Below are 19,020 nucleotides of genomic sequence, written 5' to 3'. Positions count from 1 at the left end.
AGGTCTACATTTAAATCTATAATACAATCGAAGTAACGAATTGAGGACAATGGCAGACTTTTTATAAGTAGTTGATCAACTTTATCTAAGGGGAGGCACAAGTTCGTATAAATTTAACTTCATGTACATCAATGTAATATTCAAATCATATAATATTGTCAAAACAAATATAATTACTGACGTAAGAACAACAATAACAATGAATCCAAGATTTTTGGTGGGTAACACAAGTTACACGAAGTTAAAATTTAGTTCATTATCTTCTAACTTTATGCCACAGATAGTTCTTGAACTTTAAAAAATATATAATAGGTCATGGAATCTCGATTACATTTTAAAATAATAATATAACATTAGCGACAAACTTGAAGTTCAAGATTCAGAGTGTGTTTGGGTTATCTATAAAAAATGTTTTTCAAGAATAAATTTGGTTTTAAACACTTTTTTCAAAGTAAGTTAAAATTTAAACAATTACATGTTTGGTTAGATCGTTTTATAAATATTTATATACATAATTTTGTTTTAAAACTCTATTTTCTCAAACTTTGGTTTGGAGTGTTTTTTTTTTTTAATCTTTAAAATGGATTATTTTTTTATTCCATTTTTTAAAAATACATTTTAAAAAGTTACCCAACAACTTAAATTTTTTTAAATAATTTTTTTTTTCAAATTTAAACACTTTAAAAAGTAATCCAAACACGTGAAGAGCAAAAGATATTAAAAAAAAGGTAATTTAACCATTAGTTTTTAAGCATTTTTGGTATTTTATTAGTCTTTTAAATATTAAAGTAAAAGTTGGTCTGTGTATTCATTTTTAAATAGCTTTTTTGTGAAAGTTTATATATTTATTAGTCATAAATTTAAAAACTAAAGATTAAATTTACATTAATAATTTTAAAACAATGATAAAGTAAATAAAATGGATACAAACAATCGAATTGTTACCCAATAAATTTAAAATTTTAAGAATATTAAAATTATGACTAATAAAAAAATTTAGGTGAAAATTTGATGTTCAAGGTTCAATTAGTATCACTAAAATATTTTTTAAAAAATTAATACAACGATGTAAAAATATTGGACAAAATGCACTTTTTGTCTATGAGGTTTGGAGTTCATATCTATTGAATCACTTAAGTATCAAAACAAACACTTTGGTCTTCATGTTTGCTAAATACTTCTAAATGAATCCATGAGTTGACTTTTAGTTCACGGAATGTTTACTGTTGTATGATGATGTGGATGCTAATATTCATTTGATGACATGTTAATTACATTTAATTAGTTGGAAAATCACTTAATCATTTGATGATACGCTAGCGACTCCAGTCGAACGTCTGGGGTGACCTACTCCCACGAGGCTCGTGAACATTGGCCATCTTCTACACTCCTTTCTCCCCTCAGAATATGGCTTCTACTCCTTAGCACTTCCTTTGGAATTCTCTATTTTGTGTCTTGATTTTTCTACTTCAAAGGTTACGTTACCGGTGTGCCTTAAAAGCACCTTACCACCGGGTTCATTTTCTGAAGAAAAAAAACTTGTATGTACAATTTGATTTTAACAATATGATTCAATTTGGAAAATCAAATCCATGAATTTTTGTATTTTCAATGATAATTTTACAGGAAATTTTCTTTTCTAGCATTACTAGGTTTGATGGTTTGCACAATCTCGTTTGGTGTTGAGCTTGGTCTTTTATTGTAATGTTGTTCATCTTCCTCGTTGCCTTGGACTGTAGTCTATGACTTTTGATATAATATGATATTAGATTATCTTAGTGATGTAATTTCCATTCAATATTTTATAGTTTTTGGACTTGTACAATTTTGATTGATTCTTAAATTCATTCATCCAATCAATGACCATATTAAATTCGTTGTTGCAATTACTACCTTTTAAAATTCCTTGTACATAATCTTAGAATGCATATCTCGGTGCAATGGTAGCCCAAGATCCATTGAGATCTATTATTTATTGTTTTAGAGTATATAACTCGGGGCATCGTTGACTCGAGATGTCCCGAGTTTTAAATAAGGAATTCACATAAGTCATTTCTCGAGGCAGATTGTTTCAAGATGTCTGAGTTTATAAAAAAATACTCCTTAACTTTGCATTTATATGATGAATCTCATCGTAGAATGCCTTGAGATTTTCTCGAGATTCATCATAAAATATTGATTTACGTGTGTTTTCTTTTTATTGCAGATGCCACTTATCACGAAGATCAATTTTTGGCTAAATTATAAAAAAACACTCCTAAACTTTGCATTTTGTGATAAGAGACATCTGCGAAAGAAAAAAGAAAACACACGTAAATCAACATTATATTATGTAATGAATCTCGAAAAAACCGATTACATGAATAAGCAATAAAACTTGGGCAAGATTGCACCAGGATGCCATGAGATTAGGATTTTACATGCATTATGTGTGGTAATCTCGAAAAAATCAGCTCCGAAATTACCCTATAAAATGCGTGTGAAACTCATCTAATCTTAGGACTCCTTCAATGAAACTTGGGGCAAAGTCATAATTCTCAACTGAGATTCATCACTTACACGAACCAAGATTCATGAAAACGTCGAGATTCTTTGAAGGCGCTCACGAAAAACTATAAAATTAGTCGAGATTAACTCAACAAGAACAAGAACTAAATCAGAGTACTAACGCTAAAAAATGTATTTTCTTTTTTACCAACAAGTTAGTAAAAAGATAAAAGATTTTAAACTTATAAGTATATTTTAAAGCTTTTGATTATTTAAAAGGTTTTATTTTTCAACAAATTCAATATAATTTATGATCATAAATAAAAAAGAAACATTAGATTAGACCTAAGAATGGTAGATGAAGAAAAATGAATGTTAGAGAAATTAGGGATATAATTAATGTAGTTTGAATTGGAAGGTTGATATTAAAAAAGGGTTTCTTCTTTTGTGTGGAGCCCAAGATGGGGAGTTTCTTTTTGAATACCAACAGGTTTTGTTTACAATTCATTTCTCAATCACTCTCATACTCTCAACCATTTTTTCTTTCTTTCCATAATCTCTCCATACATCTTCACCTATCATCCTATTTCTCTCATTCCATATTCATTCGCTTTAATCCATTTCTCTTCATTCCTTTTTTCTTCTCTCTTTTACAGCTTCTTTCAATCCCCCACTTTTGTTTCTCCACGCAATTTGAACAAATTTGGTTTATGATTCACTCATATTCTAAGGCACAGATATGAGTCATTTTCCTGGGGATTTGAGGAGACCTGAATCAGGTGTGGTGTGGTGTGGTGTGTGTGTGTGTGTGTGTGTGCTTCTGCATATTGAAGTCTCTCTTTCCAATTGCATGCATATTTCAGAAACCTTATCCTTTCAATTTTCTTTTGCAGCTAAAAGTAGATTGAAAGATTTATTGCTTCAGATAGATAATCAACTTTGTGCGGATTGTGGTGCCCCGGATCCCAAATGGGCGTAAGTTTCTTTAACTTCATATGTAAATGACTGGGATCTGACCGTTTAGACGCCTTTTCTTAAACATTTGGTTTTCGTTTTCTAAAAGTTAAGCCTTTCTCCTTTAGTTTCTTACACTTCTTACGTAAATGAGCTGAATTCTTAGACAAATTCTAAAAAGCATGACAAGATTTCAAAATTACTTTTATTAGTTTTGAAAACTTACCTTGTTTTTTATTAAAACATTTATAAGAAGTGGAAAACAAAGTAAGAAATTGCAGTGCCTTTCATCGATGAATTTACTTCTGTGTGTTTCTTTTCTGTTTATATGAATATTTGAAAAAGTATGATGTATGAATCACTGCCTATGCAGCTCTGCGAATATCGGTGTGTTTATTTGCTTAAAATGTAGTGGCGTGCACAGAAGCCTTGGAACACATGTATCAAAGGTAATGCTCGCCTTTCCAAAGATGTAGATTATGGTTTGCATTTCTTTAAATGTGTCACTGGAACAAAAGTTATTTTTACGTAAGTTTCTAATTATGCTAAAGATTGGTCAATGATGCTGTTGTTTGAATATTTCTAAAGAAAGAGAACACTAGAGGGTTTTACTTCCTTTCTCGTATTAGAAAACTATGCTTGAACTTAGAGCTTCTATCCTTTTGGTTCTGAGTTGTGATGGTAAAATAAAAGTTGTAGTTCTGAGGACATTATTGGTTTTGGTTTAGGTTTTGTCAATAACATTGGATGAATGGTCTGACGATGAGATTGATGCAATGATAGAGGTTGGAGGAAATGGTTCAGCTAATGCAATATATGAGGCTTTTATCCCTGATGGATATACAAAGCCTGGACCAAGTGCCAACCATGAGGAGCGTTCAAATTTCATTCGGTAAGACTCTAAATTGAGATGATTTAGCTTCGAATTGGTTGCTTTACATCCACCCTAAGGTAGTTCTCACTAAGAAGCGTTTTCATGTTTGTGCATCAAAATTGATAACTAGTAACCAGTCTGTTGTTTTTATGGCCATTTCAGCCTTAATTTAGAACCTACCATGTACTTTTGGTAAGCTTACACTCTTTGTGCTTATTTAAGATGCCATTTTCTTGCATTTTAGTATCAATAAATGTATAGTAAGGAATTCGGGCCTTGAATAGATGATGATATTCAGTAGCCATGCCTTTGCTTGGTTTTTAATCTCTTTAAAACCATAATATAATAGTCAATCTTTTCACGTAGGTCTAAATATGAACTTCAAGAATTTTTAAAACCGAGCTTGCGAATTGTATCCAATAACTCCTCAAAGAGTTCTGAGGAGCCAAGTTATTTTCAAGAGATCACTGATAGCTTTCGAAGCTCAAGTTCTTCAAAGAAATCAGTAAGTCTTATTATGTATTCTATTTTATACCAGATGATAGAATGTAGCTTTCCAAATTGTTTCTCCCTTAAAGTGGCGATTGGTTTTGAATAATATGTTGGTAAATATATGATAGGAATCTCAATGGAAGTCTTTATTGAACAAATAATCGCCCTAAGGAAATATGAACAACTACTACTCTCTCTCTCTCGAGAAGAGTCCCCAACAATATAACCAACTAACTGACTTCCCTTTTCCTATCCTCCCTAATAATATCACTCCTCTACTAAAGTGGCCCCTCCTTCTGTCTCCAGCTCATCACCAGCAAAGCAACATGAGCCATACTCCCACAAACTATTGCTTTCCCCTTCCTGTCCTTCCTATAATATTGCATTACAATTGGAGGTCTATCAATATAATCCATGTTCACTGCAAAACATTCTGTTTGAAAACATTTTTATTATTTAAGATCTGGCCTTGATTAGTACATTAGCCATCAATTGATTGTAATCTGATTAACTCTTAACTCTTTCTGCTTTTGAGATTAGCCACAGGAAGGCATGATTGAATTTATGGGATTATTGAAAGTCAAGGTGATTGAAGGCACAAACTTAGCTGTGAGAGATGTGAAGACCAGTGATCCTTTTGTTACCTTAACTCTTGGACAACAGGTCAGTCATAGCTCTCTGATCATTTCAAGGGTGCATGCTTATTGTTAGATATAGTGGGCATTGTTGAAAGCCGATGGGTAGTTAAGATTTACTTTGTTCTAATTTTTTATTCTTTTAATTAGGCTTATGTTGCCTATAAATTTTCCCCCTTTTCTACATTTATGATTATCAGAAAATAATAAGTAACATATATATCGTAGTTTTTCTCAATGTACTATGGTTTCTTCGCAGATCTCGTTTTCCTTCTTCGTCTTTATTTTCCAATAGTTATACATTCTTTTAACTGGATTTATTCAAATTAAAGGAGGTAATGAAAACAGTGAGGGCATGTTTGGGCGGATATCGTTAGAATCACTTTTATTATTTTTCGAAATTACTCTTAAACATGTTTATGAAGTCATTCCCGACCAATTTTAAGTGTGAAATTAAATATTGAATTATTTTATTTTAGTAATTATAGACCCGTTTCGGAGTGATTTTGAACATGAAAAAAACAACTTCAATAATTTCAAAATCACTCTTAAACATGCTCCAACATAGAAGATGGATTGGACTTAGTAATGAAAATAGTAATCTTATTCTTATTGAAATTGACAATGTCAATTGCTTTTGTTGCTGATAGACTGCTAAAACAACGGTGATAAAGAGCAACTTGAATCCAGTTTGGAACGAGGAACTCATGCTTTCGGTTCCTCTGGAATATGGACCCTTGAAGTTGGTAAGCTTTTGCAGATTTTTGCTAGTAGTTGCACAATCTAATAATTTTAGACCTTGCTTTTATGTAGTGTTTCGTGAGTGGCAAGTTTGGTAACCATTTGCTTTTGGATTTTGAAAATTTGCCTATAAACATCACTGCCGCATATTGATTCATATGTTTAGTTGTCTATATCTTAAGAAGTGTTTTCAAAATTCAATCCAAAATTTGAAAACCAAGGTCTTGTTTGGTATTGGTATCTGTTTTGTTTTATGAGATTAAACCTATTTTCCCTTGACTTTTTACTTTAAAAACCATTTTAGTTTTCAAAATTTGACTTAGGTTTTGAAAAATATTTTGGTAAAAAGTAGATAATAAAACAGAAATTTAAAGGTGGAGCTGGAAAGAGTATTTATAAGCTTAATTTTCTAAAACAAACAATTAAACGGTTATCAAACGAGGCCTAGGAAAAATAGTTTTTAAAAACTTGTTTTGTTTTGTTTATGAAATTTGGCTGAGAGTTCATATGTTTTTAGAAAATATGAAAACCATGATCAAGAAATTGTGTAAAACAAACACAATTTTCAACAACCAAGTAGTTACTCGTCTCTTATTTTAAGATGTGTGATGCATTTGATTTAACCAACTGAATATGTGCTATGAATTTGAGCTTATTTTTTGAAGAAAGAAGTGTACATCCATTTTTTATCCCTTGATCACATCATTTTCACTGCAGCAAGTGTTCGATCACGACATAATTTTATCTAATGACTTGATGGGCGAAGCAGAAATCGACCTCCAACCGATGATAACATCAGCAATAGCATTTGGAGATGCTGAAATGCTTGAGAATATGCAGATTGGAAAATGGTTGAAGTCAGATGACAATGCCCTCGTCAATGACAGTGCTGTCGTCATCGTTGATGGGAAGGTGAAACAAGAGGTGTCACTCAAGCTCCAAAATGTAGAATCAGGTGAAGTGCACTTGGAACTAGAATGGATACCTATTGATCAATAATATGATTTTCGGTTTGTTAATGCAATTTAGTAAAATTTGAACCATATTTGTATGTATAAGCAAACCTAGGAAGCATCTGTGTGGGTTCGTTTGATAAACAAATTAAAATTTACGACACATGCGTACAAGTTAATTTCAAATTATTGCTTTCTCCTTTTTAACTTCTCCAATAAATGCTTCCTTTATGATACGAAATATTACAAATGAAATTTATTCTTTTGTATGAGAGTTGATGTTATTAGTTAGTTCTTAAATTTTCAATCACCCAATTAAAGATGGTAATATTTGTGGTGTAAAGCTAGAGATTCATTTTTTTTTCTAGTGTTATTATTATTCATCATTGTTTTTACTATTTTACAATTTTTATTTTTTTATTCTTTACATTAGTGTTTACTATTCTTTTGGCAAACTAAAATAGTCTACAACTCAAACAAATACTATTATAATTCAAATTTAAAATAGTTTACATTTCAAAGACAAACTATTTTTATCAAATACTATAGTAACTTACTTTTTGCTCTATACACCTCTTACATGTTTGAGTAAACATGATAATGATATTGCTTGTTAGTATGAGAATACATATTTTCTTCCTACTATCTTAATTTATTGTGTATCGTACCTCTAAAATTTAAACATGACTCTCTAACATTAGCATGGGGTTCACTAACATTTATGAAAAACAAATCTTTAGTGTGAATTGTATGATATTGTCCTAATTAATACTTTCAAAAATGCATTTTTGTTTATCTACTTTTTTTTTTTCTTGTAAAGATTGTTTAGAATTGAAAGGTTTAGGCAAGTTCGGTTCTACCTTTTCATAAATGTGTTTATATGTAAGTTTGTTTGTGTGTTTATATGTAAGTTTGTTTGGTTTGTTTAACACTAACAAACATTTATTTCTTTTAAGATCTGGTTTTCGAGTGTCTTCCTTAAAATAGTTTATTTCCGTAGCTCAATTTTTTAAAATTTATTTAGAGAGGTTGCAAAACACCTTAAACATCTTTTAAAATGACATGTTTATAAATTAAACACTTCAAAAGTTAATTAAAACACAATCTCAATACTCTAAGACATAGATCATAGTGGTTCTTTCCAATATGGGGATGAATGTTTGTATTTAAATAGCGATGAAATTGTTAGACGTATTTACGTATAATTAAGGTGTGTGCTATGTATGTAAATTAATAATTTATCACATTGGAATGTTTTATTAGATTGAACTAAGTTCCTAGAATTCTAATTAATTAAGTATGAATTAAATGGATAATAGAAGTTTATTCCTAGATTGATTAGGGTTTAATAGAAACCTTAATTAAACTATTATACAACGATATCTTATTCTATGGTCCTCAACACACCAAAACATAACAAACATCCAATCTTTCTTGACCATTTAGAGAAAGATTCCACTAATTTAGAGTTTTGGTTGAGGAAGACAATAGACTTCTTCAATGGAAACTTATATGTAATTTTGTTCTTAACATTTTGACATGAATGATCTAAAATTAATCTATTATATATACATATATAAACTAAATTATGTTAACAGAATTCATTGTGGAGTTTTTAAGTCAACGAATGACCTTAACGAGATTCTTTTACCGACGTTAAAAACCTTTTTAAGAAGGTACTGCCAACAATAGATGACCCCAAATAATAAAGGCTCATCAAACTCCTCCAACTAACATAAATCTCTTACACCCAAAATTTCATGAAATGTTCAAACACTCAACCATACCTAAATAACATAATGAATAATAAAAGCTTATTGAGACGAGAAAAAGGGACAATAATTTATGGTACATATTAATTAATTGGTTGGAGATATTGACCCAAAGATTGTGACCGAATAGAATCCAACTACTACCATACCATACTTTGATATGTTTGTTCATACGAGATTTCCGAAGAAATTTGATTTGTGAAGTTAAACTTGTGTTGATGTTGTATTTATGTTGATTTGATGTGATATGGTTCGATCTCTAATATTTGATCATTTGATTCTCTCTCAATTGGATGCTTACATTTGATTTGAAGAAGCGAATCGACACTTGATGTTCTTAAAGTTAGGGCGTCTTCTAGTTCTTCTTTCTGAGCTTGAGCCTGGTTGGTCCATGGATCAGACCCATGAACTCAACCAATGGTTATAAAGAAAACATGTGACATTATTAGAATTGACCAATTTAGTTCTTAAATTTTAATTTGGAATACATGCCAATTTTTTAATTAGTCCCAAATTCAATTCTTTGTATGTTTCATCAACAATCTGTGATTGGTCTCACAACTTCTTATTCAAAATTTTATAACATTGTGTTTTAAGCAAAATTTTATAACATTTTGTTTTGATTGCCTAACTTCCTTTTTCATTTTCTTTTGCTTTTAATTTTCTCTCTGGGATTGTCACAAGTTTTTGCCTCTCTTCACCGTGTGTTTTCTCGTGTTCCTTTGCACACATGCATACACGCTTGTGTTCACTTTCTAGGTTCCTTTCCATCTTAGAGCGTGTTTGAAACATCATAAATTAAAAGAAATGCTCCTAACCTTTGTATTTTGTGTCAAAAAGATATCTAAACTTTTAAATCTTTAAAAGAATGAGTTTAAAATTTCAAAATAATTAAAGAAATAATTTTATTGTGTGTTGGAGAATATTAGAGTATCTTGTTTAAAAAATAATCCTAAATATTCAAAAAATAAACCCTTAAACTTTAAAGAAAATTTAAAGAGAGAATAATTTATTGTTAATATATATATAAGAAGAAAAGCCATCAATGCCTTATTCTCATTGATCACTGTATTAACAGCTTTTTGTATCACTTCTCTCTTTTTCTTTTCTTTTACATTATTCATATATTTGATATTCACTTCTCTCTTTTTCTTTTCTTTTACATTATTCATATATTTGATATTCACTTCTCTCTTTTTCTTTTCTTTTACATTATTCATATATTTGATATTAACCCTGAACCCTAAATCTAGAAAGTCGGGAAGGAAATTTTCTAAATATGAATATGCTTTTCTCTGTCTTCAATATGCTTTTTTCCATAAAAGGAGGAGATAATGCAAGGCTGAGTAAAACTCGATCTCTTTCGTAAGGTCTACTTTAAGAAATTTTCTTAATCGAGGACTCAAAAACCATGGTAGAATTTTTATTGATACAACTATTATTTCTTTTCGTTTTGGTTCTTTCTTTTTCAATAAAAAAAAATTATTCGAAACAAAGAAACCAATATTCAATTATTTTAAAATTTACACTGATTTTCTTTTTTAAGTTAACACTTCTTTCCCTTTTAACTTTTTTTTATTATAGTAAGGATGAGTTTTAACTTCGTGATTATATAATAAAACTTCGACATTTTATATATAATAATAAATATTAATATACTTAGATTAGGTTTATTTTAATTTTTACGAGGGGAGAAAAGAACTACTAAATGAGGCGAAAAGAGAATCAATCCCTAGAGTTTTACCTTTATATAACGTAGACTTCTGCCATCAAACTGACTGTTAGAGAGTTGGAGGTATGAAATTTTTTAGTTCCCATTTAGTTGTTATCTCTACCTTTCAATTTAGAGATAATAATGCTCGGTTAGACTTAAATTCAATCAAATTAAATTTTTTCCATGATGTATCAACATGTAGTTACCCAAAATTTCTCATTCAATGCTCCTAAGTGATAAAAATTGAACACCTCAAGCTTATACAATTGTTAAACTTTCTACGAATATGTACGTTTGAAAATATAATTTAAATAATTATATAAGTTTGAGGGCTCAATTTTTAAAATTGAAAGTTCAATAGTATGAATTCAGCAAAGAGTGGTTTTTATAATTTGTAATATTTTTTACAACACGTGGATGAAAGATTCAAGTATACGATCTTGAAGTTGATAGTGCATACTTGATTTACGTCCATTTTGGTTTAAGCTCTTTTTGGGGAGAAAAAGAGTGTTATAAGGTATCTCAACGTCATTCTCATATATACACTAAAGTGATATTTTATTTTTAATCAAAATATAGTTACTAGGTTTAAATCTTATTTTGGTCTCTAAACTGTCTTTTTCTATTTTAGTTCTAAACATTTAAAAACCTTTGTTTTAATGTTGAACTTTTAAAAAAAATATATTAACTATTGGAATTTATGTTCTAAAACTCGTAGTTTGTAATAATATTTTATTTAATAAAATCGTTATTAAGAAATTGAATACTATAATCTTAAATCCAATAAACTAAGTCCCAAGCCTATTTTTGAATAAACTTTAACTTTATGTAGAGACATAAACGTGTGAACCAAGTTCGAATATATATCCTAAATAGTCTATAGTATATGAATAAATGTTGGACACCTTATTCAGAGAAACTATGGATGTGAGCCGCTTTGTAGTTACTACAAACGAGGAACATAGAGTGCAAGACAGAATCACTTCTACTCGCTTTATGGTTAGTAGATAGGTTGTTCTCTTAAAAACTAAATTCAAATCTTGAATAAGGGGCCCCACCCTCTCATTGGCTTGAGAAGGATTCGGTTTGTAGGTTGAACCTTAAATCAATTGTTCAATAGTGAATTAGTGTGGGACTTAAAGAGTAAGATGTAGTCTTGAGATTAAATGGTATTTTGACCCAACCGAGGTTACGAACAACCTGTGAAGGATTAACTTACTGATTATAGTGTTCAACGAGATTTCGAAGAAATGTAATTCATGGAATTGAACTTTGTATATTGATTGATATAACGAATGCAATCTCTATTATTTACTCACTTGATGTTTTCTCTTGAATACAAGTTAAAACTTAGAACTTTTTGATCTTCGGTCTTCAGGATGTTGTAGTTGCAAGTCGATTTGAACTTCGATCTTCTGAAATCTAAGGAAAGTTTAATCTTCCAAGTCTTCAATTTTTCAGAAGTTGTTGATCTCAAGGTTGATACGAACTTGCACGTCTTGAGAGCTTGTAGAAGTTTGAATTTTCAATTTTTCAGAGCTTCAATACTTCAGAGCTTCAATTCTTCCTTCAACCAAAGACCTCTCAAATGAATGGCAAGGGTCTCTATTTATAGAGAAATTTCATGGACTTTAGGTAGGCTTGAGTCCATTTGCTTGGCGGGCTTGGACTTGGGCTCATTTGCTTATTGGGCTTGGTCTTGGACCCATTTTCCTATTGGGCTTGAGCTTGGACTTGGGCTCATTTTCTTGGTGGGCTCGGTCCCCTTGTTTGGCCCGATTTTTCATCAGGGGCATGCATTGGGTTGGATATGAGAAAACTTGACTACTCAAATTCAATCAAATTATAGTCATCACAATTTTGTTGTGATGACGTTGCCAAAATTTCTTACTCAACATATGATTTTATCAAATGGACACATATATAGTGAGGGGTGTGCAACTACGGGACTTTATAGTGGAATGGCCCGTTAGTTAACGAATGCTTATTAACTCAGTCTAAAAGAGTTTAGACATTTAATCTCGAATTGTTGAAGCTCATGATATATAGGTCCATTAGGTTTCGTTGCTAGCTCATATGAAATAAACTTAGAATAGTATGATGAAATGAGTCGAATGGTTTGATTTAGGTGAGGAAAGAGAAACCGATAAGTATATGTGATATAGTCGTCGATTATCAATTTAGAAATAGAGCTTTATGTTTAAATAATATTTGAATTAAAGATATGGATACAGATTCATACTCTGAAGCTCGAAAATGATGAAAATAGTCAAAGTTGTAAAAAGTCACAATATTGACTTTTGACTTTGAAAAGTCAAATTTTGACCGACAATATATTCAAATATGATTTGAATTTCAAGAAAATGATTGTGGATTTATGCTCGAAAGGTCAAATTTAGTCAAGATGGACAAAATAGTAAAAAGTCAAAATATTGACTTTTGACCAAATGACTATTTTGCCCTTTGACCAAAGTTAGTGGAAAAATCCATATTTTGTTGAATAATCTCACTAACGCTAGTGGTCTAGGTGTTGTCATTTGATGAAGACAAAAAGTCCAGTAGAGAATGTAGATTGTGAGATGTTAGTCCGTAATGAATTTGTTACATCCATTTTTATATGGGTTTTCACTATAAATAAGGACATTCATTATTTGTTGAAATTTTTTTTTGATTTTAGAAGTTTTTGGGCTACTGTTTTTAAAACAAACAATGAAAAAAAAAAAAATTCGCAAGCCCTAAAAATTCAATCTCACAGATTATTTTTTTCTATTTCCATCTTTTTTTCTCTTTCGGTTCTTTCATCCAACGGGTCTTACAATCCGGTTCTGAGTCCGAAGGATAGTAAGTCAACTTTAGTGGTCGTTAAAAAAAAATCAAAACTTCAAATATAAGTATTCTCGAAATTCTAATTTTTTTTTCGATTTAGGGTTTACTCGTTAATCAAGTGCAATTAAGGTAGAATTTTGATTTTTTTTCCGTGCATGTCTAATTTATATCATTAACTCGTAATGAATGATAGGGATTAGTGTAACTTATATATTTGGATGATTAGACTTTAAATTCATCGTATTAATTAAGTTAAAAAATACCAATAAAAAAAACTTGTTAATTTTGTTCTTTTATGCCAACAAAGACACACTTGAATCAAATAAACCTAGATTTGTTTATTTGTTTATTTTTTTTTTTGAATCAACTGATTTTGTTCTTGCTTTTTTCTCCAAAACTATAAACAAAGGTAGATAAATATTACCAAAATAAATCACGAAACAAATAAAAAGAATGAAAGAATTGGAAGGAAGAGGAAAAAAACACCTAAATGAATCGCAAAATATTGAGCCATTAAAAATTTTGCACACGGATAAAATTGCATCTAGCATATGAGCTAAGAAAGTGAACTAGAATATGAATGTGACATAATGATTACAATCAAGAGGTTGAAAACAAAAGTTGAGATGTGATCCAAATTTTAATTAAAAATTGAAAACTTGAAAGACTAAAAAAGAAAATAAATTTTAGGATTAAAAATAAAATGAGTAAAAGGAAATTGAGGTGAGTATGGAAAGAACTAAAAATAATAAAACATACATAGGTTGATAATAATAGTTTATAGATATAAGAATACAAAAGTTATCACTTGGGAATTGAGAATCAATCAGTCCCTTTGTCTCTCTCACACTCACTCTCTACCTTTACTTACCTACTTCTCTTCAAAGCTCAAATTTCTAAAACTCAAAGCAATATGATATCAATATCAAATTGGTGGGGATAAGAGAGAGAGAGAGAGAGAAATACACATGGAATTTGAGAGTCGGAGACTGCTTCCCCCCATCTTTTTTGTCTTACTTCTTCTAAACACTCTCAACTCCATTCCTCTCCCTCTCTAATTTAATATTTCAACGTTATTCAATTCAATGGAATCCAAATCTGTCGCATCAAATATAATTGCCAAAATAATTAATCTGATTTAGAATGTCTGAAAGAAGAAGATCTAATCTCCAAAATCAGCACTAAACACATTAATTCCACTCTGCAACACCAAAAATTCAATCAAAGAAGAAGCAAAACAAAATAAGATCATATCAGGCGGAACACAGCCACCAGATCTCATCTCAGTACAGTCGTCTATATGTACATGCAAATTCCTCATCACAATCACTTGTTAGCAATAATGTTAGTAGTTTCTGAGACAGAGACCGACGACGACGACGATCTACTCTGCTTCCTGAACTTAAAGAAGTAAATAAAAGCAGAAGCAACCAGCAAAGAAACGCCAATAATTCCACATACCAAACTGGCGACAAGCAATGCGCCGCGAATGTGATCTCCATCCGCAGCGGAGGCTCCAGAGCGGTTGCGATGGGCACGATTGGACCACTGTGGGGGGAGGGAAGTGTTCATGGCCTTGGGAAGAGCGACATCAGAGTTGGACCAGGAGTTACCTCTGAAGAAGGACTGCATCTGAGGAGAGGAGCTGTGGATAGCGTCAGGGTTTTGGTAGTCCAAGCCGTGCTCTGATGGACGGAGGTCTCTGGCATTGGAGAGTGCGGCGAGGAGAAGAATGAGGGCGGCGGCGATGGAGGGAATCTGAGACACGGGAATGGCCATTTGGTTTTGGTTGGTGTGTGGTTGAATATTGATTTTATCTGTGAAAGAGAAGGGTAAGGAAAGGCGCAGTTGGTTTTATGATGGAATGGAGGAAGGGAAGGGGAAAAGTTAAACGACGTCGGATTTTCGCTTTGTCATATTATTGTTGTAGAGATAGGAAGAATGGTGTGGAGGAGAAGGGGCTTCACGGGAAACATACCTTAAGGTAATTTCATTTTTTTTACCACAAAAAGTTATAAGGTCTTAATTAGTTTTTGAAAATTTTACCTTTCTTATCTTATTCGTTAAAGTTTAGTTTGTATTTGTTTACATTATTAGAATGTTAATAGAAAATGAAAAAAAGAAAGAAAGAAAGAAAGAAAGAAAGAGCGCCGCTTTGTTGGTTGTCTGTTTATGTAATTTGTGGAAAGGGGAGGGTGAAGCGAAGAAAGAGTGTTTTAGTGTTTAGTGTTAGTGTTAGGGTCCGTGATTAGGGGGGTGGGTTGAACCATAATATTGTATTATTAACAAAAATCAATTAGGGGCGGAATCTATGATTTCATATATTATATACTTTACCCTAAATCCCTACACTTTTTTTTTTATTTACTCTCTACTATTCATTTTACAAACAATACTTTTTATTTATTTAACTTGCTTTTGTTCAATTATATATACAAATGTGTTAATTTCAAATTAGTCCTTACAAAAAAATAATTTATTTAGTCAAGAGGACGTGCAATAATGAACCTTTATGGACATGTCCATTACATTTATGCAAACATGGTAAATAATAGTACACCAAACAACTCTTAAAATCTTGTACTTTAGTCGATTTCCATTGCTAAACTTGCCACAAACCCTAAATTCTAATATGAAATTCTACGTTACCATAATTCTTTTTTACATTTTAGCTCCTACTTTACAATTGGGTTAGTTGGATTCCTTTTTAAAAAAATGAAAAAAAAAATGTTAGCAAATAAATAATTGAATGGTAAAAGAAAAAATAAATAGTGTCTTTTTTTCCCCATAGGTAATTGTACTTTCAATAATGAATTGGTTACTAAACATCTTTTTTCTTCTTTTAATTTGGGCCCTCAATTTACCTTTTGTGTTAAGTTCTACTTTTTTTTTAATTTTCCTCTTGGGGTCCCTAAATATGTTTATTTCATATAATTGAAAGACACTACAAAATATTTTTATTACTATAATTATAACTAATAACTAATTTTTAAGTTAGTATTATGATTAAGGACAAATCATGTTATAGATATACTCTATGATTACTATAATTAATTTTTTTTATCTTTTCCCATTAGTTTTGGTCTCAAGATATTATATTAACATGTGGTAGTGAAAACATTTTATTCTTTTACTTTTAAGCTAATTTGATTAAAATATTCATTATTTTAGTTTGTTTTGATCATTCTGTATGGCAATTTCGATCCCTTTAAAATAAAATAAAAATAAACATTTGTCATTTTTTGAAATGTCAAGGACCAAAATGAATCAAAGTTAAAAGGGATTAAAATGAACATTTTGAAAATACAATCTCATTTAGTTTTTTCCTAAAAAATACCTTTAAAAAGTCGTTCGACTTACTAACTTCTTGAAGTGTATGGGCTATTAAAATTTACATATTTTTGTAGTATTTTCATCTTCAACCTTTTTCTATATATATTACGATTATCGTAAAATTTCATCTTTCTTCTATCTCTACTTTTCACATTTATCGATTAGCTTTACCTTTCTCTACTTTACACATTCATTAAGAAAAATAATCTTATAAGTCTACTTTCTAAATACGAGTTTTATTAACTCCAAAATATTAATGGAACAACTTTAAAAGTAGTATTTGTTTTAATATGAATATTAAAAAAGATATATACAATGAACATTGAATTTTCTTTTGCTTATTGGTTAAGCAAAAGAAGCTCTTGTTCACAATCATTCAATTGTTGACAAATTTGAGAGAATAATTAACATTCAAAGACTGAAAATAGATTGTTTCTCCTTTTTATTAGATGAATAGTGAAAGAAAAATCAATTTTAGAAACAATTTAGTTCCACTTTTAAATTTGTATTAATTTAGTTTATAAGTATAATAGAATGACAATTTAGTTTGTACTATTAGTCAATTCAATTCCTATAATGAAAAAACTCATCAAATGTTTTATTTAGATATTTTTAAATATAATAAAACGAGTCAACTTATTTACAAATATAACAAAATTTTACTTATATATGTGTGATAGATTGAGATAAACTTAAATAGACATTGTAAGTACCTATTTGAGTCTAATAACATATAAAAAGTAAAGATTTTGCTAATATTGTTATCTTTTTAAAGACGGTCGACTAAGTAACTACCAATTAATTTTGGAAATAGAGAGCAAATCATAACACGATGCATTAAACAAATTGTTTTCGATCAACGTTTAAGTGTTTCGAGAACTTTCTTTCAAACTCACACATTACAAATACTTTCAAAAGTCCATATGTATACCTAAGTAGTTCTCAACTAAACCATATATTACAATAATTCATCTCCTTCTTTCTTTCCCATTTTTATTACTTTTTCACTTTTTCTATAAACAAGTTTTAATTTTAACCTCATTTCTAAAATCATAAATAAAGGGACGTTCAAAATTAAAATTAAAATTAAAAGAACTCAAACATTAAAAATGATTTATTTAAAAAAGAAAAAAAAATAGATATTGAATTGAAAGTCTAAAAAAGGTAGAATGATGAAACAAGGACATTGAATTGACGAGAATAGACGACAAGTCGAAAAGAGAAGAAAATGTAAAAGTTACGCGTTTATGTATTTACCGACAGATCGAATTCCCTTTTCTTTAGATAGAGGCAATCTTCTTCTTAACAGTTAAACACTATTTTCCATTTACTCATTATTACATTTATTGATCAATTCATTCATTCACTTTTCTTTTCTCTTTTCTCTTTTCTCTTTTCTCTTTTCTCTTTTCTCTTTTCTCTTTTTTCTTCTTTTATTAATTCAAATTATGTAATTTTTTCTAGTTTGAAAGTTTATCTCAATGGGTCCCCATAATAATATGCAAAAGTTACCGTTTAAACTTTTATAAATTTTAGCATTGTTTTGATACTCTTTGATGTGGTTTTCATCGGAAAAAAAGTGATTGGGTGAAGATTCAGGAGAGTTTTGATTGGTCCACTATATCTTAAAAACAGACCATGTTACAATTAAAAAGTGTTATTATTATATGTGAGAAAGAAAACTAATTTTTATTAGTAAACCACGTATACATATGTGATTGTTGATTTTGTAACATGTTAGCTAAACTATGTTCATTTTGTTTCTTAAGTTAAATCTTAAACTTGTTTATGTGTAACAAATTTTATCATTAACTCAAGTTTCGTCCACTTCTAATGGAAGTAAATCTCCCCTTTTAATGAAGTAAATCTCTCTAATTTTTTTTAATCTTAGGTATCTAACAAAATGATTATACTTTATAAGTTGGTTATTTTACGAAATTTGATAACTCATTAGTACTTTTATGTTGATTTTATATTACTAAAAAAAAACAAAAACCCTCCAAAAATAGCTTCATATATACCGGACCAATTTTCATCTTAAACATTGATGATTCAATGCTCTATCCTACCATGGTTGAACTAAAAAAAACTCATCAAATTTCAACGACATATTCTCCTTGATGAAGTATCATTTATTTCATATGGAACTAATTTTATAATTCATTCAGCAGAAATGAGAATATTTATTTAAGAAAAAAGTGGATAATCAGTGAAGTTTAAAGTCAAAATTATAGGACTT

The 19,020-nt window shown here is 30.0% G+C and overlaps 2 protein-coding genes across 2 annotated transcripts; one reads left to right on the top strand and one right to left on the bottom strand.

Moving 5' to 3' along the window:
• The first annotated feature begins 2,986 nt into the window (after positions 1 to 2,986).
• LOC101211569 (ADP-ribosylation factor GTPase-activating protein AGD12) lies at positions 2,987 to 7,391 on the top strand. Its single transcript, XM_004135503.3, has 8 exons — positions 2,987 to 3,266; positions 3,381 to 3,462; positions 3,815 to 3,890; positions 4,170 to 4,333; positions 4,682 to 4,820; positions 5,348 to 5,470; positions 6,093 to 6,188; positions 6,901 to 7,391. The coding sequence occupies exons 1-8, from the start codon at positions 3,227 to 3,229 to the stop codon at positions 7,180 to 7,182; spliced, it is 1,002 nt and encodes a 333-aa protein (XP_004135551.2). The 5' UTR covers positions 2,987 to 3,226; the 3' UTR covers positions 7,183 to 7,391.
• A 7,031-nt stretch (positions 7,392 to 14,422) lies between these two features.
• On the bottom strand, positions 14,423 to 15,383 carry LOC105436136. Its single transcript, XM_011660804.2, has one exon. The coding sequence runs from the start codon at positions 15,225 to 15,227 to the stop codon at positions 14,775 to 14,777; it is 453 nt and encodes a 150-aa protein (XP_011659106.1). The 5' UTR covers positions 15,228 to 15,383; the 3' UTR covers positions 14,423 to 14,774.
• Between the last annotated feature and the right edge of the window lie 3,637 nt (positions 15,384 to 19,020).

This window comes from Cucumis sativus, chromosome 1 (assembly GCF_000004075.3).
Source record: "Cucumis sativus cultivar 9930 chromosome 1, Cucumber_9930_V3, whole genome shotgun sequence".
In the NCBI taxonomy this organism is placed as follows: domain Eukaryota; kingdom Viridiplantae; phylum Streptophyta; class Magnoliopsida; order Cucurbitales; family Cucurbitaceae; genus Cucumis; species Cucumis sativus.
This window is presented reverse-complemented; position numbering and strand designations above follow the sequence as displayed.